Raw genomic sequence first — 26,921 nt, 5'->3', positions numbered from 1 at the left:
ATATTGTTATAAGTTCTTTAAGTAAAAATTTCATTACAGGTAATAATTAGAAAATCATTATGAAAAACTTAAATCAGTATTTAATAATAAAATTAAATTAAAAAATAACAATTAACTTATATTAAACATTTTATTTTATAATTGAATAGTTAGATAAAAATTGAAACAATTGGTACTTAAAATAGTTTCAATAAATAAAAGTAAAAATTAAATTTGCTCGATTATATCGGTTAGTTACATATCAATAATAAAATAAAATAACAAATTTTTGTCAGTTAAACTAATATATTTTATAAGGTTTTATGTATAGCAATCTCAACTGCTTCTTCAATTGATTCAAATACAGGCACTTGTTCACGTGACGCTAAATCAGCTAGGTACAATCTTCCTCGGTTATAATCATTTATAGCAGTTTGCGTTAACTAAAAAAATAAGGTTTAGTAAATATTTGAGTAGTATTTTGATTAAAATTGTAGAAATTTTTATACTAATTTCAACAATTAAAATTTTTAAGAAAATATTTTATAATATTCTTCAAATTATAAAAACTTAGTTCAAGGAAAAAGTTAATGTTTATATATACATACAGGTGACTTAACTGACAACGCTTATAACTTTTGATACAATTATCATGTTGTTGTTTTTTTTATAAATATTGCATTCTTAGACTATGTTTAAAGTATATTTTTAGCCTTTTTTTTTTTACTAGAAATTTTATACTATATAAATTTTAAAACAAGTATTCGTTAGGTCACAAGCATTTTAATACACAGTGGATATGGAACATGGGTGGAGTAATCATTATAGACACCAGTATGAGTTGTACCAACTTGCACCATATATACATGTATCAAAATGATTTTAACTTAATAAGAAAAAAGTAATGTGTTTATTTTCCCAATCATAGACATAAGAGAGAACTATAGGGGCAATGGCCCCATTCCAAACTAGTTACTTACTATTATTTAAACTTTTTATTTTTATTAATAAATAGATAAAAAAATTCACTTCTAAAAGTAATAAGTCTTACTCATTTAGAAATAGTAAAAAAGGGTAGGCGTCACCTTACAATAATTTTTCTAGATTCCCTTAAGCCAAACCAGAAAAAAATATCAATTTTGAATTAATGTTTTTAGGGGATATAAGCCCTATCATTTGTGTTAATATATAAAAAATGACTGTTTAGACAATGGTAGATAAAAATGAATAACTTACAAGAAATATTCTTTTCATGTTTTTTTCACTTTTTTAACTTAAATTACATATTAAATTATATTTATAATAAAATGCCTAATATAATAATATTTAAAACCTTCTCATTATGTATTGTACAACTATCTTTATTGAGATTTTGAATACATAATACAGTTCTGCAGCTTTTACCAATACAATATGCAGCCTAAAAAAAAGACATTTAGTGCAAAACTATATTTATGAACATTTAAGTCACATAAGATTTTAGAATATAGCTTACCAAAATCATAGTGGATAATGATCTGGAATTATAAGGAATTACAAACAGCAATGTTCGTGAATCTAGTAATACTGAAAGATCTGGTATTTTAGCTGTTTGATATGTTAAATTTGTTTTCCTGTAATAATTAAATATTTTGAAGTATTGAAAAAATTAAAAGTAATAGAAATATTACAGACAAATTGACTGACAACAAATGCAATAACTTTTGTTTTTTACCCTAATTATATGTATTTTCTTCTAAAAAATCCTGGATAGTTTCTACTTTTACTCACTTAATTAAAGGAATAGCAATATCTTCTTTCCACCGAATATCATCACCACTATCTCCTGCTAAATAAATGTCTGTAGTTTTTAACATACTTATATCAATCCAGCTTTGTGGTACTGACAATGATCTAGGTATATTTGAATTATATATGTAACCTGAAAATGAATTATATAATATATGTGTTTTAAACATTAAAATCTTACAATGCATCATACCATTATTAACTACATTTCTGTTGATATTAGAATCTGGTAATTGAAAATACTTCAAAGCAATAAATTTAAATTGATCAAAATTGAATGATTGATTTTTATCAATAACTATAGTAAATACATAAATTGTAGTTAAATCATGTTTTATTAATTCAGTAACATTGAAAAAATTGAAAAGCAATTTACCTTTAGAATCATTGTTTTCAGGTGTCACTTTCAACATTTCATCCTCTGAAAGATTTTTATTAGTCAGTAATCGAATAGCCATTCTTACCTATAATTAAAAAATTAAATCTCAGTATTAAAAATTAAGAAAAACATAGTTTAAACAATTATTCAAGCCCTACCCACATACATCAAATATATTAATTTGTCCTGTTGATTTTGTATCAAACATATTGAATGCATCTTGTACTTTTCTGAAATAAAAAATAATATGAACATATAAATTTTGAAGAACATTATTTGCTTAAATAAATTTATATGAATGCAAAATTTTACCGATTAATAGTGCATTCTTCAGTAACATCATTATTTACAGAGATTTTGTTGTGTATAATCTAAATAATAAAAATATATATATATTTCTTCCGTACATAACATTTTTTATCATAAATAAAAAAAATTTACTTGAACAACTCTATTTAAAGCTTGAGGTATATTTTCAAATACCAAAATTCCTTCTTTGTGAGTAATTTTATACATAATAGCTAAAGCTTCATCTATATCACATGATTCTGATGATGATATTTGTTCACCTGCCACTATTATACGAGAAGTTGTGTCTTGTGGATGAATTACCATAACTAAATTTTTTTGAGACCCAACAAAATTGGCTGCTTCAATAGCACTTACTACATTTCTGGTTTGTCTATCAATAACATAAAATAATATAGATGCATTTTCTTTAGCCATAAATTCAATTTCAATCAGATCTTGACTCCAATGGTCAACTTGCTAGAAAAAAATAAAAGATAAAGAAAATAATTATTCTTTATTATTTTCATTGCTTATAAATATTTTAATTATATTAAAACTCGTATCAACCCAAACAAAAAATAGGATTATCAGGCCAAGTTAAAACTTTGCATCTAAACAAATGTCTAGAACAATTGTATATGTGTATCATAGATACTGTATTAAACATTTCTTTAGTTGAATTATGATTATTGGGAATAGCGTTCTCAAGATTTTTTAATGAAGGAAGGTTTTACACATTAAATACTTTTTTCATTGTACTCATAATAAATAATTGAATATTAAAAAAATATATTATTAAATACTTAAAAAAATGTAGAAAAAATTAATCATTTAATTTCAAATAATTGTTACAGATGTAAAATAAAATTTCTAAATACTCATAATAATAAATTTATAATATGAAGAGAAATATTATACAGGGATTCTAAAAATAACTTTTTCCCAAGTACTGGTAATTGATAAAACAATATATCGAGTGTTCAGTAAATAAGAAAACGGTCTTCTAAACTATTTCAATATTTAGACCCCATTGATAAATCCTGGGTTGGAAAAATTTTATGGTACTAGCTATAATTATAACTAATACTCATTTAATAATAATTGTGTCTAAAATTATTTAAAAATGAAAAAAATATTAATTAAATGTGAAAATACTAGGTTCTTAAGTTATTTATTTAGTGCTGATTATGATAACTTGGTTGAATTGTTGGTTTTTTACAAAGGATATTTTTGTGACTCTTGGAGTAAAGTATTTTTAATATTTAAATACCCGTAGAAATTTATTCAATATACAAAATACAAAGACATAAATACATACTGGGTTATAAAATGATATACCAGCTTCTAATAAAAATGGTATGGCTACATCTTTTCGCCATGTAGTTGGATTGCAAGATCCACCTAAAAACACTTCATAATTGTGCAAACTTCCTAAAATAAAATAATATAATATAATTTTTTATGGTAAATAAATGATTTATACAAGAAGTATTGATTACATGGCTAATATTATTTGAAATTAAAAATATGTTTAAAATTAATAATATTATTTCCGGGATAACTATAGATTTCATTTAACAAATAGATATTATCTATTTGTTTCTATAATTATAATTATAGATAGAACAATTTAAATCAATAGATAGATTGTGTCTGATTTTTGACACACGAGAGAAACAAATATTCTTAACGGTGGTTCAGATGTAGAGGTATAGAAGTATACATCTAAAACAATTAATAATTTAACAACTTAATTTTTAATTAATTAAAATTGTAAATAGGAAGAATTTCAAAGGTCATTAGTATAAATGACGTTCAAATATAACGACTTGATGGAAAACTTTTTACGTTTTCTATACTTTTCCTCACTATGTTGAGTTATTGTATTGTGGGTCAGAGATCTCCAATTATCTACCCCGAATAACTAGTTAAATAATTGAATAGATTATATTTATTAGAAAAAAATCTTGAAATGCGAGTCAAATAGATAAATTATCTGAACATAAGAAGATAATATCTTGCTTACTTAAGTTACGTTTTATTCCATTGTGTTTTTCTTGGTCTTTTTCTAATAATCGGGAAAATTGCACTGATCTTGGAATTCTATAAATAATATCATGCATATTAATAATCAACAATCACAACGAGAAATAAAAATGTTTTATTAATAATAAACTTAAAAATAATAATGTCGTACATGAAAACGACACAAGTTACTTGTAGCAATTTGAATTTTAAAACTATTATAACTCAAACCGTTATTATGATAGTTCCTAAGTAGGTGTCACAATTTTACTCTTTGTCTATAGATTAGTGCACATAAGGTCAAATATTTTGTTGTATTAACAATTAAAAAGCATCGTGTTTTTTTCGTGTAAGGCTCAGAAACTATTACACTGAACTCTTTTCTTTGTATACACTAATTCAACCGAAGTCGGATGATGTTAAACTAACCTTCAACTTGATATCCGAGAAAAGAAGAAGAGTTAAGAATACTTAAAATACAATTATTCTTAATATTTCTGTATAATAATAGGCGGCCAATAACGGATAGATGATTTTTTATTAAACGGGAAATACTGGATAGTATTAATCTTAAAAAAAAATTCCGCTGGTTACACTCGCTATGCTTATTTCAAATAAACATTTATTTTTATTAATACATTTTAGGATAATAAATTACTTCCGAGCAATTTACGTTTAATACCTAATATATTTTGAAATATGACAAAAAAGTACCCCTTCATTTTTGACATTTATATTTTAGTTTAATTTGTTTAATCCTCCTGCGTGTGCTACGGATCTTAGTGTTTTCTTATTTTTGATATGTTTGTGCGCTTTATATGCATCAGCGGTGTCATAAATGCTACTTCGACAAACATGTTGGCGGATATCTAATTGTGTACCTTCCACTTTCCCCCTGTTACACTTTCCAATGTACTGAACGCTAATAAACGTATTATTGTTTATTACATTCTCCAGTGACCCAATCAGAATTTAACAACCAACGCAGCACTGCACTAGTACTGGCAGTTCTGGTGCAGTACCGGCTACCAGTACTGACATATGTCTGGAACGATAACGTTTTTCTGTACTGACAGATTAGTACAGATTTTGTATAACCAGTATATACCAATACCCTACCAGCAAAGGCGGCCAAGAATTACCAATGCTGGATAAGTACTTAGACAAAACGCCAGCCAGTACTACGCTAGTATTGACTAACCAATGGTCAGTTGTCAGTAATGGTATAATACTTCACTCGTTGTCAATATTGGTACTTAACAAAAATTTTTGCATGGGTAGACTCAACATATTAACATATTTGATTTTTTAATAATTTCCGACCTGATCTTAACCCCTTTCAAAAGCTCAAGAGGTTTAGGCGCCTCCATCGAACTAGACGGTTGTTAGATTTTAATCACAAATTCGGATGGTCGTGTGTTAGAATCTGAACCTAAACAATTGTACTGAACAAATTATATTTTATAGAGTAAAATTATTTATTTTTCGTCAGTGACCACGTTGTAAGTATATAACATTTTGTATTTTTCGTGGCGTCGCCTCCTGTTTCTTAACCCTTTAGGGCTGGTAATGTATAATTTAATTTAATTTATTTGATGAGTTGAACCAAATTTATTATTTCTTATACGTGCCGTGCTTTATGCACGTTTTGCGAATACATATACATTTATATATTTATGTATAAATATTTTTTGTAGGTTTCGAATGGCCGACCACTCCGTTTCAATTATTATTAGTATGCTACAATTATTTATTTATTTATATTTTAATGATAAATAATAATAATACTCAATTACAGCGTAACTACGAAAGATTAATTACAGTCCTTAGTTGAAACATTTGACAGTACTTAATAATAATTGATAAAATCTAAACAATACTGTGATTATAATTTTTGAATAACTGTTTTGTTTACATTTTTATTTCAAATTATTTAATTTAATTATTAATTGATTTTAATTTGATCAGATTAAAATAATGAAATTAAGTGTTTTTTTTTTTTTATTAAAAAGTACATTAATTTCGTCAATAACTTTAAATCAAACCCCGTCGAAAATATTATTTAAAATTCACAACAAAAAGAATTTTTTTTTTTTTAAAAAGTCTTTCAATTACAATATTTTAAACTTGTTAATCTTTTTCTTACCCTCGATCTAAACCATTTTTCAGTTTTCTTGCTAATATACAAAATTCTCCAAATGTCATATGTGCTGGTGAACTCCTATTAGCACATTTCATCGTGCACTGCATCATTTCAGAGACTATAAGTTAAACACAAGATAATATTATATTTATGTTTCGTGTAAAACTAAAAGTAAATTTATTTCTCAAACCAATTTACCTTGAGCAGATGTTGGATACAACCCTAGGTCATTGAATAGCAATTGAACTTTGTGGGCAGATGCAGTTGTATTAGGTGATCCCACGCGACCATTCCATACTAGACACAATTCCCTAAAACACACACAAAAAAAAACATTACCTTTCAGGACATCAAATTTTAAAAAATTTTCGCGCAATTTAAAACAGGTATAATTTGAAAGATCCGATTTCAGGTAACTTTTTAATTCAATTTCAGTGTTAATCAGTAGCAAAACCAACATTTTTTCGAGATCCATAATTTTGAATTATTTTTATGATTTCTGTTTTTACTAAAATGTATGTTAAAACATTTTTTATACGACTTAGTCACATATTTCTAAGTCGCAGGAAATTTATTTTTAGAAAGTACTATTTATGTCAGGAGACGCACTATTTTAAGTTCTGATTTAATTCTATAAGAGTAAAGATAGGTCTATTTAAATATTTTAACAAAACATTATATTAGAATTCAACAACATTAGTTGAATATTTTATTTTATTATTGTATTAATATTTAAGAGTGACGGTGTGGCAGAGTCGGTAACGCTTCGGTGTCTGATGCGCTCTGTCTCAGCTTCAAGACTCGGTTATAGATAGTTCCTTTTACTATACAAGAGATCAGTTCTAGTAATTAGAGCCATCATTCCTCTCACCGACGTCAGACATCTGCCCTGGAGTATCTAAAGTACTTTCTGTGATCTATAAACGCCTTGTAACCTTTTTGGATGACCTTATCTAACTTATATTTTGGAAAGCTACCGTGCATATTTAACAATACCGACGCTATTTATACAAAGTTTTAGATACGCTATCAACGCAGCACTAAAAACTTCATTAACCTAGAACCATATGATTTTCTTTTGCCTATCATATTTTTGATGGGCTACAACTAAAATAAAAGTACGGAGCCTTAGGCGTACGTAGATCTTATAAGCACGGATTAGAATTCCCAAGTGTACCTTTAGATAATTGGCTTTATTAATATTAGTCATGACTAGAGATGTAAAAATATAGTATTTTATTTTTCAGTTATATAATAGGTTATTTTTACTGAAATTGAATAGTTTTAACATTCATAACTTATAGACAATGAGTGGTGATAATAAAAAACTTTCAATAGTTTAAATTAAAAGAAATAAGATTATCTATCACTTAGCATTTAACAGTAGTTATTTTCATAATTATTGATTCAACCTACAGCATAATACTTTTTTAAAATATGATTTTAAAATTGTGTTAACACTACAAGTTTTATTCTCAAGTCCCATATAAAAAAAGTGATTTGTAAAAATGTAAGCAAATTGCTTAAAAAGGAAATTTTATTACTACTTCATAGCAAATAAATTTAATAAAAATAAACAAGTAAATAATATGAAAAAATTGTGTATTCTGCTAATAAACTTTACACTGTTTACAAATAAAATGCTAATACATCGGCAATAAAGGAACAACAAAATAAACATAAATATTGAAATATTAATTATTACTTATTCCTTATTATATAAATAAGAAATACATTGGAACTTTATTTAATTTAACTTTACTAAAATACTTCTTTATATAGTTCATATTGCATAGTTAAATAAATATTAAAGTATTAATTATTTTAACAGCATTAAAAATAAAAAAAAAAATAAGCAATAACACAAGGAACATTGTTTATCTTTACTCTAAATCTCTAAATTTCAATATAAATAAAAAAAACATAAAAGTTATAAAACATGCAAGTTGCAACAAAAACTATTAAAATATAAAAATGTTATCTAACTTAACTATTAAATTAATCTTAAAATTTATAATCGATAAATAAAGAACATTGACGTATAGTAATCTATAATACATTAATATGATCACCAAAATTTGTTGCCCATTGAACAAACTACTCTCATTTTGATTATAAATTATCTCGTTTTTATATTATTTTGTACCATTGGCATTTTATTATTTATAAAATACGTATTATATGAATCTATAATACAGTATAATATATTTGTATTATACAAATAATATCACTAGTCATGACGAAGTGAAGCAAATATCCATTCCAATATCATATTTTAGAAATAAGTTTACTTTACAGGAGGCCATATGGTTTGGAAAGGCGCCAATAGTCTTTTGCGTAAACTCGATTTAAATAAATACAAACAAAAAAGAATCTATGTGCTGACCTGTCAATTATTCACACAATTCTCATGAAAAAAATTTTAAACTGCTCAAAATATCAGCAGTAATAATTTTTATTAATAAAAAAATAATAAAAATCAAAAACCCAGCACAGGGGGGTCGAGGCACAGTGGTGACGTGGCATAGTTGGATCAAGTATAATGATATCTGACAGTGATTAAAATCACTATCAAAAAAAAAACGCTTCGATGCAAATCTTTAGATAGTGTTTAATTTAAAAAAAATGGTGGATTATTCCAAAAGCTACATGATCTGCTAGTTCCTTGTTAATATCCTGATTAAGATAAAGTATGTCGAATGAAAAAGGGATTGTTAAAAAATATTATTTCTCATAAAAAAATTGTGTTGATCCATACACTTTTCAATATGTCATAGCATTATAAAGTTAAAAATGTAAAAAATAAAATCGAGAATTTTCACACAATAATAGCATTTGGTAGCCATTTTCACCGTGAAGATAAAATAAAGTCCGAAATTTTTTTTTCTCATAATAAAGTATATTACATTAGCTTTAATTTAAGATATATATAAAAGTGTCAGACCTTCCGGAACATTTTCAAAAGTTAAGTTGAAAAAGTAAATTTTTTGTGAAAAAGTTGTCATTTTAAATCCCCACTGTGGGCAGGTAAAGGGTCAGATTTATAAACAAAATATATCAAATGAAAAGTAACGATATCATGCATCTATATAAAAAAAATTATATTGATTTGGTTATTTTTAAAAAAGTTATGGCACTTTTAAGTAAAAAAAATTGAAAATTAGCGAATTTTAAATTTGTAATTTTTTTGGAAATTTCCCCCATTTACGGGGAACGAGGGAAATTTTTTCAATTTTTGAGGGTAATGTCTTCGACTAGATACGATTTGTGATCTTTTGANATTTTTTCAATTTTTGAGGGTAATGTCTTCGACTAGATACGATTTGTGATCTTTCACGTATTGTTGAAAGAAATTCGTTCGGTGAGAGCTGAGAAAAAGTGGTAAGACAAACAAAAAAAAAACACATAGTAAAACCAATACCTTCTCAGCTTCGCATCGAAGCTAAAAAATAATGGATATAGATATTGAAATTAGATGTTCAAATGTAAGTAGAATAAAAATTTTAAGGGACAAATGGAATATTTCAGTACTTTTCTCCCAACTTAAAATATTTTATTATAAAACGAAAAATATAATTCTGGGGGACTACCTCCTCGTGTTTCTGCTCAAGCAATCAAAATTAGATTGCAACGTTCTAGAGAAAAATTGTATCAAATTTCTATACTAGTTAAACACATTACTAATTACATTTAAATCCAGCTTTAAAATAATTTAATCTAAACGTTCTATTATCTGTTGCTGTATTCAATTAATTTCTCAAACCAATTAAAATTATTTTTTAATCGCGTATACTTAGAGGTTTATTGAAGTTTTAAGATAGGATTTTTGTGTCATTATCTGTCAATATTTAATAAGAAATAGAATTGTTAAGCATATAGAATAAAATTAATTAATATAGCCAACAAAGTGGTTCGTTAAGGATACTCATTTTCTTGGATACTCTTGAAAATTAAAAATCTTTTTTCGTAAATGAAAATATTATTTGATTTTAAATACTACAATAAATGTAGTTAAATAATTATTTTTTCATCCTATCAAGAATAAAAACTTTAACTTTAATTGATGGGAATTCTTATTTTTAATTTGTTAATATAATAAGGAAAAAAATCAATTTCTTATAATTCTTTTTATCTGACGTTCAATCGTTTGCGTTTTGAAATTGTTTTAAGATTTGGATTTAAAATAAAAATACATCATTAATTTAATGTTAATATTATCGGTAGCAACATTAATCTATTTTAATTATTTTTATGGTAGTTATCAACAATAATATTTCATATTGGTTGTTCAACAATGTTCGACAGTAGACTTGCATTAAATATAATTGTGTGTAACATAGTATATAAGAGTAATTGTTAAAGATAATATTTCTGTATAATGGATAATATCGAGTTGTACTTGCGACAAATAAGGACTACTGTATGCTAAACAAAAAATTACCAATAAAAAATCATTAAATTTAAACAAGTAATAAAATTTAAATGTTTCATTAGAAAAAACTAAATTATAAAAACAAATTTTGTAAATTTTTTTCCTATTTATCTAAAAATAGCAGTTTCTATTAAGGAAAATTAAAGTTTAGGGTTATTATACCTGAAGGGACGAAGAAAAATTATTTACCTACACATCATTGTAATTTATTGAATCAATTTCATTTTCATTTACGAAAAAAAATGCTTAAATTTTCAATAGTATCCAATTAACTATATTCACTTGATCAAAAGTTTAAAGACATGTCAAAACCTCCATGGGTTCCTGTATATTGAAGTTGGCTCTACTATTTATTGAATTCATTTTTAGAACATACAATAACCTTTTTAATGTTTTTTTTAACGAAAATAAAAAAATCAGTTGATTAATGTGATCATAATAGATGATTAAGGTGATGGATTTCGGTCACTTATGTAGTAACTAATATTTTTGAATTCAGAACTATTATAATGAAATTGATACTTTTATTAAGTTCTATTAAAATCAATTTGTGTACTCACTTGAACATAATAAATCGAGTTTTGAAAAAAAATTATTCATATGCTGAACAAAGCTCACACATAGAATTTATTTTTAGTATAATAATTGAACACTATCACTAAATCAACTATCTAGTAAAATTGCAATAGAAACATAATTGAATATTACATACTATTGTTTTTTTAGATAATTTCACTTTTAAAAGATTGGTTTAACACGATAAAAATTAATTAACATGATCATTTATTAACAAGTAATTATAGATAATTTAAAAAAGAAATCTTAAGTCGCCAAAGGAGTATTATAAGAACTAAAATAAACAAAAGAAAATTGTACCATGCTTACATGCAAACAAAGAGATGAGCAAAATAATTTTATTTTAATTTAGTTATTTTTGAGTATTGATTGAGATTAGAGTCAGTGGTGGAATAATAAAAAAATATAATATTAATACTAATATTTGTATGAAATAGTAGACGGAAGAAAAAAAAATCGCGCGCAAAGTCATACCTGCAAGTTCGCCCACAAATAACCGTGGGATTTGGAAATCAACGACGTAGTATAGGATAGTGGACACTCTAACTGAGAGGTACAAACAACAAACGCCTACCACACAATTTAGATTAACGCGTGGGGGGTTAAGTACATATATCTGGTAGGGCACGCACCTTTATGAGCGTAGGTTAGCTTCAGGGGCTGGAAACATAAGGACGAGTACTTCTATTAATCTACAATTAACATACTGAATATATTAAAAGCGAATATAGGATTATTATTTTATTTACAGATAACAAATTATTATTTAATGTTTCAGGAACAGTATTATATTGGATCGCTATTCAAATAATTTTAAGCAATATCATAAATTTGAAGATTCAATATTCTTTGAGATTAAAAATATTTATTTTTTAAATAATTTTATTTTTATCCATTTTCAATCAGAAACAAACGCTTAAATTCGAAGAAAAATAACAAAATTTTTAGAATTTAAAGTGGCCACAAAAGTTACCTTTAAAGTCGCTTAGTTTCTATAAAGAAAATTATTTTAATTTTACTTGCATCTTCAATTTATGCTTCATACATTTTTCAATCATTTCATAAAAAAGAGCAATTTAATATTCAAAAAATATTTTAGTAAAAATGTATTGTACTTAAATTTTTTTTTTTAAGTGGAGGGTAGACAGTGATAAGTAACCGGAAATTTTATCAGCGGAATGGGGTGGTTAATTATAAAAAAAATGACGAGTCAAATGAAGGTCATCCGTGACTACAATTTATGAATCCCGGAAAGGGGTTATACATAGTAAATAGCATTTAATTATATATATATATATTTAAATATGGAAAATATCTTTATCGTCATCTAGCCATCTCTCAACATATTAAATCATATTAATACACCAATAAATTGAAGTATTTTAGATAGTAGTCGCACTAATCTGACGGTGGATTTAGCAATGGTCAATACCTGTATACATTGTACGTGGTTTACGTCATAATGACATCATTGCCCTAAATATCTTCCGTCTTTTAAAGAAAGTTCAGATAATTATTAAATTTAAAATGACGTCAACTAATAAGCTATTAAAAAATAACTAACAATTATTATTATGCAGATTTAGAGTAATCATCAGTGTAAAACAAAGGGTTAGTTTATTTTCTTAGCGTATTATTAAGGCAAAGTAATAAATAAATAACTAACCTAGCTCATAATTCTAGATATTTTACTTTTCACATCAATGAATTTATTTATTTATAATCAAATGTTTTTGATTGTTAATTGTATAATTAAAAGTGCGCTGTTTACGTACTGTAATACATTAGTAATATAAATAACTCGAAATTCATGCTGGCTAGTAGAATTTTATAAATTACAAAAATAAGCAACAAGTGATGTCAGTCTGAATTAAAAATAGGCAATTGTACACGAGCGTTGTTTGCCTTGGTTATGCATTCAGTAGTTATACTTAATCTTTTTTTTCCTAAGACACGTAGTTTGCTGATGGTGTGTTTTAAAGAGAAATGTTTAATAAGAGTAATTTCGTTTTTTCTTAAATGACGTCTATATTTTATACAAAAGTGCACATTATATTTGTAAGTTCGTCAACATAAATTATTCGCAAAAAAATTGTTATTATATTATTACTATTTTTACTATATTTAGAAAATAATATTTAGATTATTATATTTCTATGAATTCCACAGTTCCATATAATGTTAATAAAATAGTTAAATATTTTAAAACGCTTAAACATTTTTGGTCGGCCTACACACGAAGATAATTTACACTTGGCGTTTTAATACTTGGAATGATTAGTAGGTGTTTTTACAATAACTATTAATAATCTAGGTAAATTCGAAATTCTGACGAGACAATTATTTGTTTTTTGATTCATTAGAGCATGTTGTACCTGTATATTCTAGAAGACTTCCTAGTTGTTGGATGTTGTCTAGATAACAACCACGAGCTACTCGTTTCTCGTTCTGTAATGGCCGAACAACTTCTTTTTGCTTTCATACGCCTCTTGTCAGTGGCCACTAAAAACCGTTCTTTTCCGCTATCATTGTCACCGTCCATTGATAGCTTGGTGGAGCAGAAGTTGCAATCCACCAGTTTATGTTAACGCATGATTTTGATGATTCTCATAGGGCCAAATGAAATTGGCTGGGCAAAACCAAGTCCCAACTGAAAACAGGCACGATGTAAACATAGGAGCCGTATTTTGAACAATAAAACGTAATCAATAATTATTTCACAAGTTCCACAGAAAGCAACCACTGATTACAATATATTCGTCAACATTCTGTGCGTTCGAACCGAATTAGTATGATTTAGCATGTAACAGTTTATTTTTAAAGAAAAAAAACACATGGCTATCAACGTAGGCCATAGTTAGCAGTTAACTATAACGCAGTAGTTGTAATGGTCCGCACAACATCATTGTATATTGACTTCCTCCTTCATATTTATAAGAAAATTAAAACAAAAAAAAAAAAACACACGACTGGCATAAACATAATCAATAACGCTCGTTCTAACAGATGAAAACTAATATGTTTAAGTAATTTACAATAAGTAAAACTTCAGTTCTACGATATATTATTGGAGTTATCAGTAAACTTATATCTGCCGAACGTGATAACCGCTTTCCTTCCTAGTCTTCTTATATATTAAGAACACTATTTTAAAATATTAGTTTGAGTAAAAATGTTTTTAGAAAAACTCTTTGTTGTGGTCATAAGAGTTGAACGGTATTATTTTTATTCACTAAAATTAAAAAGCATTTGAATAAAAAAATAATCTATTAAATTATAACACTGAACATTTAGCCTTTACAATTATAATATCAATTATCATGAAACGACATAGTTAAGAAGTAACAGCTGAAAGTAATTAAGTTCTAAAGGTCAAAAAAACATTTCGAAAGCAAATACCTAAACTAATAGTCGACCTTCGTATATATACAAACGATATGAATATGATTTACGTTGAAATCATTTAAAAAAAATAACATTATTAATCATTTTCATGATTGCCTTGAATTTTAGGTGTCTCATGTTTCTCGAAGTATTTTAGTATTTAAGTAAAAGATCAATTTTTAAAAATTAATTTTTATGATAATGATAATTTTTGTATTATATTTTAGCGTAAGATAATAATAGTCAATATTTGTTTACTGAATTGACCTTGAATTAAAACGAATGAACAACAAACAGTATTAAACGACTATTTTTATCAGCTGGACTGCGCGCTAAACCAAACCACCAATAACTCTTAGAAAACATGCGAAACGACGGAGCACATTTTTAAACACATAAAATTAATTCTGATATCATAAATAATAAGTGCTTTGATTTTTCTGAACAAATAGATATTTATTTGAATATTGATTATTCATGTAAGCCTTAGAAATATCTTAGTGGACTAGCGTGTGAAACAACTCGAAGTACTTGTTATGTTATTGTATATAATAATTTATAAATGGACATGTTTATCAGTCAAACAAATGTACGAATACGAGTATCTGAATAATATGAGAAGTGTTAAATTTTATCTGCGCTGTTTAGTGGCACAATCAACATTTCTGGGATTAACAACAGTTTCAACAATATATAAGATTACAAATTTGATATTAATACTTCCGTGACAAGTCTATTTCCGTCACCATTAAAGTTTAATATATTCGATTGGTAGAATTAAAAGAATTTTAAATACGTTGTTATAAATAAAAATTGCGTTATCTATCACTCATCAATAAATCAACAACTTACCGCGAGTAGTAATATTAAATTCATTGAGTATTTTCTGAAATACTTAAAAAATAAATATACATCGTATGATGTCAGCTTTATTTGTGCAAATACGTTTTGAAAAAAATAAACAAATCGATTAATCGCGTTATAACTTTTACATAACAATCACGGCGAGTTGTAGGCGCGGCACACGACTATACTCGGACGGCGAATGCACACTACGGTTGCTGCTGAGAAAGCGGCGGGTGGTGTGGTCGTACCGTCGTGGCTATGAATCTCGACCCGCGCCCCGCACATGCATTCAGAATAGGTTGTGTAATATTTGTAACGTGGTTCTCAAAATACTACAAAGCGTAGGTGTAATTGCCATTGTGTGAGTTTTTCTTAAATATTTGCTTATTTCGTCGCTCTGTTTTCGCTGACTACAGAAAGCGATAATCATCATCGATGTAATACTTATCGACCCGAGTGATCTGTTATAAGCATGAATACAAAACATAATATGTAACAAAACTGTATAAGTTCAGTACGCACTGTTACTTTATACTTTCTGAATATATGCGTAAATATACATTTATAATATATAAATACATGTATATACATACAATTATATATAATTTGTTTTTTTATCAGATTATATTTTTACGAAAAACCATAAGACATAAATAAGTCGACCGTCCATGCGAATATTAGCGTGCATTCACTCTGATAGAGATGTTATTTTTAATATTATATAAAAGTAATTTATAACAATAAAAAATAAAAACTTTGTTTCAAAACTACAATAAGCAAATACCATGATATATTCTCCAGTATAAGCTGATAATTTTTAACAGGGGTAGATTAACACATTTTTTTTGTTAAACATTTAAATATTAAAACGTTATTCAATTTTTTCAACCTTACTACATTTTTAGGTTTAACGTTGAAAATGTTCAAATTCAGTCCTGAAGCAGTTTTTAATACGGTCTCAAATGACAACTCTTTTTGCAAATTGAATTTTTTGAAAAGAATTTATTACTGATTTAATAAGAATTGTTTTACGTTCGGAGTTGTATTATCTTAAAAAACGGTAGCACAGAGGGGTTGCGGCACAGTGTGAGATAGTGAGAAAAGTGGCACAGTGGCATAGTTGGGACTAGTATAAATGATATCTGACAGTAATTAAAATCACTATCATAAGAAACGCTTCGATGCAAATCTGTCGATAATGTTTAATTTTAAGAAATTGGTGGATTATTCAAAAGCAAAATTTTAACTCTAAAAGAATTAAGGAAAAATTGCAAAAAAGGCAATGATTTTGAATAAATCGGCAAAGGTTCGTCGCATCCGTTTTTTAATAAAATTGGCAATTTAAGCTGATTCAAATGTTAAAATTAATTTTTTCGACTTAAAAGAAAAAAAAATTGAAAAAAGTTTGACTTCATATTCTATATATATATATATATATATATAAAGGACAGAAGAAAACGCTATCTTTTCATGATTACTGTGTATACATAATATGTATCATAATGTATCATAATATGTATCATCATATTATGATGATAGTGTGTATACATTACAAACTTGGCATAAATACCATGATAAGAAATTAGATAAGGCAATTATTACTTATCACTCTCATTCGAAAGTATATTGAAAAGATAGCGTTTTCTTCTGTCCTTTTCTCAATACGTATGTCAATGTTTATAACCGTAAAATAGTACATGAAAATTCAAATTTTCACAAACTTCAAAACGCTACAGAATATTTACTACTGAATATTAATAAGATATTTTTTTACTAAAATTTTTCTTAAATTCTACTCTACAAAATAGCTATCTTAGATTTTTTTTTTACATTTTATTTAAAATTTAAAAATAATTAATATTTTTAATAAAATGTAAAAAAATTAATTATTGAGATATAGCTATAGACCTAACGTATAACTATTATTTAAAAAAAAAATCAACTAAAAATATTAACTGGATCAAAAGTTATTTAAGTTGTCAGTGAGTGGTGGGCCACTCTGTATATAATTTTTTTAATTTTTAAGGATAATATCTTCAATTAGATACGATTTGTTATCTTTTAACGTATCGTTGAGAAAAATCAGTCCAACGAGAGCTGAGAAAAAGTAGTGATAGACACACACAAAAAAAATTATAAAAAATTATATCTACTGTTCTAGATAAAATTTTACCAAATGTAAGAACACATTAAAAATTCTGATTTCAAAATTTCTAATCCTATAACTCCGGATTTTGAACATTGGAAAATCCAAATGTTCCCATTAATAATATCAATGGTTAAATATTGTATTTAGTAATTTATAGTTTAAATAAATTATAAGAATTAAATTAAAATAGATTGAATAATTTTGGTAAGTAAATTATTTTTGTTAAATAAATATAGATTTAAATTTAAAATCCATAAAGTGTTTTACTGATTACACTTACCCAAATTTTCTCTTAATCGTCCATAGTAGAGTAGATTGTATATATTTTAATTCATACAATAGTTTTAACAGAATACTTCCGTTACTATCGTGTCTCATTTTTAGCCACTTATTAAAAAATAATTCTATAATTGTCTATCTATTTATAACAATATAACGATTAAAAAATAATTATTAAAATATAGATGAAATAATTTCAAAAATAAATTATTTAAATTTGCTAAAGTTTTTTTTTTAGAAAAGAATTAGATTACAATTTGGACTATTACAGTAATTAACCGTTTATTGCATCACTCATTATAAGATATTAAGATTACCAATTTACTAGTTCAATATATATGTTTGGAAAGTACATGCACAGCTGTTGTTATTATTGTTTTTTTAACGATTAGTAAGTATAATACATATAGAAGTGTCTAGTTTACTTGATATATAAAACAAATAACAATATTAAAAAAACTAATATTACGATCATTTTCTATTTATGATTATTACGATATAAGTGTAGTTTATATTTACGCATGTGAACTAATATCAAATTATAAGGCACTAGAGCAGAGAAAAAGAAAGAAAATGTGCCAAAAATTAAAGTAATAGGCTTGTTATTTTAATTATTTTAAATTCGTTTTTAATAATTACATTTCGTTAGATCCCCATGATACGTGAACTCTATAATAATTATCCTACCGTTGTATCATCACAGTTAGCTTCCTTTATTTATTCTTTATATTTAATAGTAAATAAAATCCAAGTTTAAATGAAAGTTATAAGATGAATTTAGAATCAAAATAATATATTACATTTCAAATGATATTATTCATGTGGCCAGGTTTGTTTTTAAGTAGTAATTCAGAGAAACAATGGTCTCTGGTGGTATAATTAAGTATATAACAAAGGTGGAAAAATTTTGAAATGGTTAATAGTGTACAAGTTTTTTCAAATATTAATATGAATAATAAAGGATAATTAGCATAAACCTATAGGTATATTAAATACCACTATAGTTTATATTTATATTTCATTAAAATTAATTTTTCATCTTGGTTTTAGTTTCGTACACATTATAGAAAAAAATAAGTAAGATAATTTATTCTTATGTATAAACTATTTTGTTATGAAAGTAATGGTAGGTAGGGATCATGGACAGAAGTTTTGTATTAAATTTAGGGAGGACTAAAAAAATCTTATTACTTGAATTGTTACGAAAAAAAATTCAATCTTTTCATTCATTACTTCTAATAATTATCAAAAATAAAATTGTCATAATATATATATATAAATAAAAAATCGGGAATGAAAAGATTACATATTTATATTAGAATTAGCGTATTGTTAAATTTATTTACGTATTAATAATAACCAAGATTTAACGTTTAATCTCCTAAATTTGTATGATTAATCATTTTTAGTATTAATTTTACTCAATAACTTTTCAAATAACCGTGATATATCAAACTTGTATTTGAATTAAATTATTATCTTAACTTAATATTAACTTGTTTTGTGATAAGGAATACTATTTATATACAATGGTTTTGTTCCAGCTGTGACTTGGGATTTTAGATTATTATTAATAACTATAGTTATAATTGATGAAATTATTATTACTCATTTGATAAAATAATTAACAAGTCGTTTGAATCAAATTTGATTACAATAGAAACTTTGATTATAAGTAGTTATCAGTGTAATTAATCGATTAGTATCTATTTTATTTATTAGTTGACAATTATTTGCGATTATAATTGGTGGATTATTATTAGTTGAATAACTGATTATAATAATAATCGGTTATTATAATAATAATTCAATTATCAAAATATTTATTTGAAGAATCAAAAATTCTGAAAGTGAAGAGAAACTTACATATTATTTTTTATGATTTTAAGTGTTTTGTGATTTATTTTTAATCATATTAACCTGGTGAACAAAAAACATTGATACTTTGATTTTATGACAATGGGAGTCCGGACAAGTCCCAAAAGTATTACAATGGAAAATTGTATAAAGATCATACATTTTTGCTTTCCCCTATCCGACTAAAAATTTTATGAAAATTTAAGTATTAGAGATTGAAAATTCGATACTATGAATGAAGTTAAATAATTATTGGTTATTGATAAGAAAATTATTTTTCAAATATTTAAATTAGTAATTTCTCTATTGATCTAATTATAAATATTATTTTTATTTTTCGATTAATTTAGTGGTTCATGGTAAGTGAATTATGATGCATATTGTTTTGCGTAAAAATATTTATTTGGATAAAGAAAATGTATAACACCACATTCAAATTGTTTTAATAATTACGCTCATGGAACTTATTGAGCCTGGTAGAGTATGTGTCTATCATGTGAGAGAATCCGGGTGACCCATTTTGATCTTAGTTCAAAGTAGAAGAGCTCTGTTTAACCATAAAAAAAAAATCAGGAATGTGCAGTAAAAAAACGCAAAAAAAAAAATAAGAAAGTTATATACTTTACGGCGTTTCTTAAATTCAAGCACTATTTGAAAATAAAAATATTAAATAACAATTTAAAATAGTACCCATTATTTATGAGGTACCTATTATTTATGGCGCCATATTAACTAAGTCATGTTTTTTTTTAAATAATTATAAAATAATTAATTTTTATTTATGAAAATAGTTTAGTAATATCAAATAATTTTATAAATAATGGTATAAGTGAAAAAACTGCACACAATACATATAATTAATTTGATACCATTTTCAAATTGGGATAATTTGCCAATATCGGAGAAGATCATACCTCCCTTGGATTCAACACTGCATTAGTATTAAAAAACATAAAATTCGCTTTATAGTTATCATTATATATGTAATTACTTTTGTAATTTTAGAAATATTAATATAGAGATTTTTATTTAACACGCTGATACACAAATTGTTTTATTTTAATCTTGATTATAATGTATAATTATTATTAAAAAATCAAATTTTTAACCTTTTTGAAGTTTTATCTAAAACTCATCAAAATCGTGTTTCAAGTTATGGTACTAATTAGATAACGGCCTAATTTTTACTTCTCAAATTAATTCTGACTTCATGTTTTTTTATAATGATCTCATTCATGCATTCATGAATAACAAAAAAAAAATGAAATGTATTTTTTTCTAAGGAATAAACTTAAATGGTAAATTGATTTATATCAATGTATTACACCTATATTTTATGGCCCCCTTTTGGTACTATCTAATTGTGACAATATATTATTTGTTTTTTTTTTAACTTAAAAGAAGAGTATTACGGCATCGATTTGCTGAAAACTTTAAATCAACACAAGTAGTCTCATTAACTTATTATTATTATTACTTAACAATATGTGTGTATAATATAATGCTATCATTGTTGATCCATTAGTGTTTCTATCGAACAAAAAACATTCAATCCGTTAAAAAAAAGAATTTCCAATCAAAATAAATGAAGTAATTTTGCTGCAATCAAAATAAATGATGTAATTCTGCTGTATAGGAAATTTCGTTTCCTAATTTATAAGCTAGATAAATATGTATGTTACCATTAAAAAAAATTGAGTTGACATTCCTATAAGTTTTAAGGTATGATGCTATAAAGTAATTAATAATTAATAAATAAGAAATATTTGTAACTAAAAGAAATCGAATATTTTTTAAAACATTATATCTATTTAGCGAGTTATGATAAGCAGTTAGAGGGTAATATATAAGTAAGTAAAAATTGTATAGAGCGGGACAATGAGAGTTTCTTATTTCTTGTTTAAATTTTGAGAGGATGAAGAGTTAGATAAACTGTACCTTAGGGGACAAATTAATAATATTAAATTGTAGATACGCAAACGTGATATGCAATGACCCTGGGAATTACATCTTTCAAATCCCAATCATAGACGTTAGTTTAAATATCAATTTTTTTTTAGAAAGACAATTGTCTTTTGTAAAGTATTCACCATGTAATTTAAAAATATATAATTCAGAGAGTGTCATTGTATCCTTTGATTTTTAATGGCACAATTTTAACCACTAAATTTCAGGGTTTTAAAAAAACAGTTTAAAATATCCCCTTAGACCAATGTAAACGTTGATATTTTAAACACGTATTGTTTAAAATATAACAATACTGATAAATTTATGAATATTTGTAGAAGTCTGTTTCATTATAAATCTATAATAAACAAAAAACAAAAATTGAGAAGATATGCAAGAAGTTGTCGTAGCCTCTTTAAAATAAAAAAAAAATTTATATGTATTTTAATTGAAAAATATATTGGCAAGGGAATAAATAAATTTAAGTCCCTCAAATTTTTTAATAAATTTACGCCTACGTTAAAAAAAAGAAATCTGTCCAATTTTTATTTCTTTTGATCAAATATAAAAGGTTACTCAAAATTTTTATTGTAAATTAATTAAAAGTAAAAGATTAACAATATGTATAATATGAAACTAACGCTTATTATTAAATTTACTATCATTAAATTTACTACTGTAATACAGTAATTAAATCATTTTACATTTTTTATCATTACAATTTTAAAAAAGATGTCCAAATTTCAAATACATATATTTTTCAACGCTTACAGAGTAGAAAAATATTAATTTTTACAAACAATGAGAACAATACACACCCTTTTCTTTACTTAATAAACACCCTATTTAAACAAAACTGTCCAAAATTATATATTCTCCTTTACATATCTTACGCCTATTTATCTAGAAAGTTGTTCAATAACTAAATCTGTTGTTATTAAAAAAATGGTAGCACAGTGAGGTCACGGCACAGTATCGATGTGACAAAGTAGGGACAAGTATAAATGATATCTCACAGTGATTTAAATTACCATCATAAGAAACGTTTCGATGCAAATCTTTCGATAGTGTTTAATTTTAAGAAATTGGTGGATTATTTTAAAAGCAATATAAATTCCTATTTCCTTCATTGTATCCTAATTAGTAATTATTTATTTTATTAGTATAAAATATGAATAAATACATAAAATGTCATCAAAATCAAAAATTTACTTTTCTAGATCAATTTTTCTCCATTATTTCAAACCTACAATTAAATTTTTTTCTATTACCTTTAATTATTAAGATTATTACTAACGAGTGAAACACTAGCATGAACATATAAAAAAAATATATGTTGAAATGAAATTTAAAAACATATCACCAGATGAAATCATTGATGAAACTAGGCAAGAAATATTTCTGAATATCAGTATATTATAGAATACAATATAACTATACGGAATAAAGTTTTGAATATTTCAATTATAGCATTTAAACACAAGAATTGCATAGAAATGATTTTTACTGAAATTATTTAGTTAGATATTAATACAAAAGAATAATCAATTTAATGAAATTTTGGGTTATTCCAAAAATTCATCGTTAATAGTAATTATATAAATTTCTGACTACATATCAATTCAAACAATACGATTTTTTTAATTCTCATAAAATTTTCTATTTAATGATATAAATTTCAAACTTGCAAGTTGAGCTAAAAAAAATTTAAAAAGTTCAACATTTTTAAATTATAATTTTTGTTAAATTAACTTTTAAGGACTAACAAAATAGGTTGGGTTTAACATATTTAATATATTTGAAAACGGCGCAAAAAATTTGGTTTAGCAAAATATATTTAATTTTTCTGCGACATTTGGTATAAAAACTAATCTTATACTCCATTTATTTGTGGAAATATTTAATTTTAAAAATACATAATCTAATCAAAATCTTTTTATTAAAAAAAATATATGAATATTACTTTAACGGGCAATTTAACGGGAATAGTCGTCAGTTTAATTCAGGTGAAACCCAAAATAATTTTTTTAGAACTGATTTATAAATTATCATGTTACCAAAAAAATTAGAATACTATAGATTGGTAGTAGACTGGAATCAGAAGCTCTAAGAACAGTTATAAAAATAAATTTTGAAGGAAAAAGAGGTGAGGATGACCAAAAGAGAGATGGAAGGATGTTATTGAATGCAATATGAGGATTGCTGATGTGTGCGTAGATGATGTGGGAGATGGTGTCAAGTGAAGTTTAGGACAAAAGTTGCCGATTCCAAATAGTTGGGAATAAGGCGAGGAAAAATAAAAAGAATAGATTGGTAGTATACCAATCCCAGTGTTTAGGGAATAAGATTTCTTGGATGGCTCCTCTACAAGCCGTAAGAGGCGATTAATGAGGTTGCGTCAGGTCACCACCACTCTGTTTTAAAATTTTGTCAAAAAGTAATAGGAGTCCTGAAGAGAAGTTAGGCGGATTATCCAACCTAGGATGTACGCGGGGATATCAGGTGAGAGGAAATAAAGTAGTCAGAGACGGAAAAGGCCTAAAGAATAAATTGTCTGATACTAGCCGGACAACTTGTGCGGTAACAGTTTCACCAGTTATGTACAAACCTGCCCAACGCTTATAGTATCAACTATGTAGGAAAATCATCACTTAACTATTCGCTGGATTCTTGTATAAGAGAGAAAGGTAGATATACAAAGTAAGAATAGGTATATAGAATTTTGGAACATTAATTGATAGAAGTAGTGAATTAGTAGAAGTATTGAAGAGGACACAAGTCAATATTTGCTGAAAGCAGGACGACACTAAGTGGAAGGGAGAGAAAGAACGGGTGATAGATGAGGGTTATATTATAATATACTCAGGTAAGAACAAAACAAAAAATGGTGGAGGGATAATAATGGCTGAGAAGATTAAAAGTAAAGTAGTAGAAGTACTTAGAAAGAGGGAAAGTATTATAGGCGTAAATTTAATTTTCGAGGAAGAGTGTTGAATGTAGTAATGTCCTATACACCTATACACCAACTACAAGTAGGATGAAATGAAATAGACAAGAAAATGTTTTGAAGAGAGACAAATGAGGTGATACAAAGAATACCTGATAATGATGATGTGGTTTTGGTGGAGATATGAATAGATATGTCGGTGATATTTCTTTTTGTTCGAAAAATTTTACTCAAAATAAATGTTTTTTTGAACTTTGGTGTCTTAATTTTTTCAAAATTAAGTATACTATATAAGTTAATTTAAGCTTAAGTTTTATTTAAATATTTCAAAATTTTCGTAACATTTTTAAAATTAAGTTGGATAACATAATTTTGAATATAAACTTTGCTATTTTTAAACCCCCTCTTATGTCATACAAAAAATGTAAAATGATTACATGTGTATCATGAACATAACTTTTGGCAGTCTAATTTTGTAATTTCTATTTCACATAAAAATAATTCTATATAAAAATAATTTGGTAATTTTTATTTTTTTTTTTTTAGGGGGAAGCTACGGTAGAATTTGGGACAACTAGTTTCAAGTACTCTTTAGAACACGCTTAAGAAAATTATACGTTTACAAAAAATTATAATACATTTATTTATCGAATGCTTACCTTTGTTTTAGATAGTCGTTATGATTTTCATATCTTAAATTTACAACGACATGTTAAAGGAACCATAAGAAAACACTTCACAAAATATTTTAAATAAGTTTAAACCGGGGTGTAGATCTAATACCTCTAAAAATGTTAATATTTCTTAAAAATAAATGTTTTTGAAAACAAGTATACAAAATGCTAGCTAAATTTCAATAATTCTCCAATTACTTATTAGCTATGTTGGGTTTGTTTTAATAATTCATTATTTCTGTCTAGAATATCGATTGTCAGTAGAGCCAACATACATCATTCAAACTTACTATGATTTGTCAACATGAATTCAATGAGGAAACCTACTTATTCAATTTCGGGGAAAGTGTTACATTAACTGTAGTATTTTAAAACGAAAACCAGTGATGGAGAATATGGTTCTAAGGAACTAACTGATATCCGTTTTTTCATTCATATTATTTACATAATAATTATTATTGTTTGGTATAAACGCTTCGATTTGGTTTTTAATAGTAGTAGCTACGATAATAACTTTTATCGTCTTTTTTATTTTACTCATTTTACTAATGGAAATAAATTTTAGTGATCTAAATTTAAATAATTGAAAATATTTAGTATAAATATAATATATTATATGAAGGTAAAAATATTACTGTCATATCAATAGGAACGTATTCATGATTTTTTCAAATAAAGGTGAAAAAAGCAGGAAAGTATTTAATAGTCAATCCATAATTCTTAGTGCAAATAATACATTGCTAGAGACCTGTAGTGAAATTATTGATTGGCTATCTGAAAATTCAGTAGTTAAAAAGTGTATTTGAAGTATTTTACTATTATTATACATATATATTGTATAAAAAAATTGAGTTTTTTTTAAGAGAGTTGATATATTTTTATTTAAAAACGGTTTGGACGTGGAATATTTGGGACAAGTATAAATGATATCTGATGGTGATTAAAACCACTTTCATAAGAAACGTTTCAATGTAAATTTGTATATAGTATTGAATTTTAAGAAAATGGTGGACTATTCCAAAAGCAGAATGAACTGTCATTCTTTAATTATAACCCAATTAGTGGTTCTTGATTTAAAAATATGATATATGAATAAATACTACTTATAGTAATTAAATTTAGTATGATATTTAATAACATAGTGTTATAATTTTTACGGAGAAATTACTAAAAAATATTGAGTAGTAGTATATTTCATAATTTTTATCGCAAATGTGAATAAAAA

The 26,921-nt window shown here is 25.6% G+C and overlaps 1 protein-coding gene and 2 long non-coding RNA genes across 9 annotated transcripts; 2 read left to right on the top strand and 1 right to left on the bottom strand.

Moving 5' to 3' along the window:
• Window positions 1-24: 24 nt before the first annotated feature.
• Window positions 25-25,870, bottom strand: LOC126894657 (uncharacterized). 6 transcript variants are annotated; one of them, XM_050665828.1, is made up of 15 exons: window positions 25,682-25,870; window positions 13,989-14,263; window positions 6,804-6,916; window positions 6,609-6,723; window positions 4,464-4,540; window positions 3,756-3,868; window positions 2,588-2,914; window positions 2,459-2,517; window positions 2,313-2,376; window positions 2,144-2,231; window positions 1,961-2,065; window positions 1,750-1,900; window positions 1,475-1,592; window positions 1,313-1,399; window positions 29-422 (listed from the first exon to the last, which is right to left on the bottom strand). In XM_050665828.1, exons 2-15 carry the CDS (start codon window positions 14,153-14,155, stop codon window positions 291-293), a joined length of 1,716 nt encoding a protein of 571 aa, XP_050521785.1. In that variant the 5' UTR covers window positions 14,156-14,263; window positions 25,682-25,870; the 3' UTR covers window positions 29-290. The 6 variants fall into 6 exon arrangements, with proteins under 6 accessions (XP_050521786.1, XP_050521787.1, XP_050521789.1 ...); XM_050665826.1 differs by lacking the exon at window positions 25,682-25,870 and adding an exon at window positions 15,850-16,065; XM_050665829.1 differs by lacking the exons at window positions 13,989-14,263; window positions 25,682-25,870 and adding an exon at window positions 18,273-18,385 and having other exon boundaries at window positions 25-422.
• Window positions 13,503-14,604, top strand: LOC126894666 (uncharacterized). 2 transcript variants are annotated; one of them, XR_007701471.1, is made up of 3 exons: window positions 13,503-13,671; window positions 13,783-13,893; window positions 13,977-14,604. It is a non-coding gene; the product is annotated as an uncharacterized LOC126894666 (long non-coding RNA). The 2 variants fall into 2 exon arrangements; XR_007701470.1 differs by lacking the exon at window positions 13,503-13,671 and having other exon boundaries at window positions 13,731-13,893.
• LOC126894669 (uncharacterized) lies at window positions 21,188-25,788 on the top strand. The gene is made up of 3 exons (XR_007701473.1): window positions 21,188-21,850; window positions 25,569-25,606; window positions 25,693-25,788. It is a non-coding gene; the product is annotated as an uncharacterized LOC126894669 (long non-coding RNA).
• Window positions 25,871-26,921: the final 1,051 nt, after the last annotated feature.

The sequence above is a fragment of the Daktulosphaira vitifoliae genome, unplaced genomic scaffold (assembly GCF_025091365.1).
Source record: "Daktulosphaira vitifoliae isolate Bord-2020 unplaced genomic scaffold, ASM2509136v1 Scaffold_1, whole genome shotgun sequence".
Classification (NCBI taxonomy): domain Eukaryota; kingdom Metazoa; phylum Arthropoda; class Insecta; order Hemiptera; family Phylloxeridae; genus Daktulosphaira; species Daktulosphaira vitifoliae.
The sequence above is the reverse complement of the archived record's forward strand: the minus strand, read 5'-3'. Positions and strand labels throughout refer to the sequence as shown.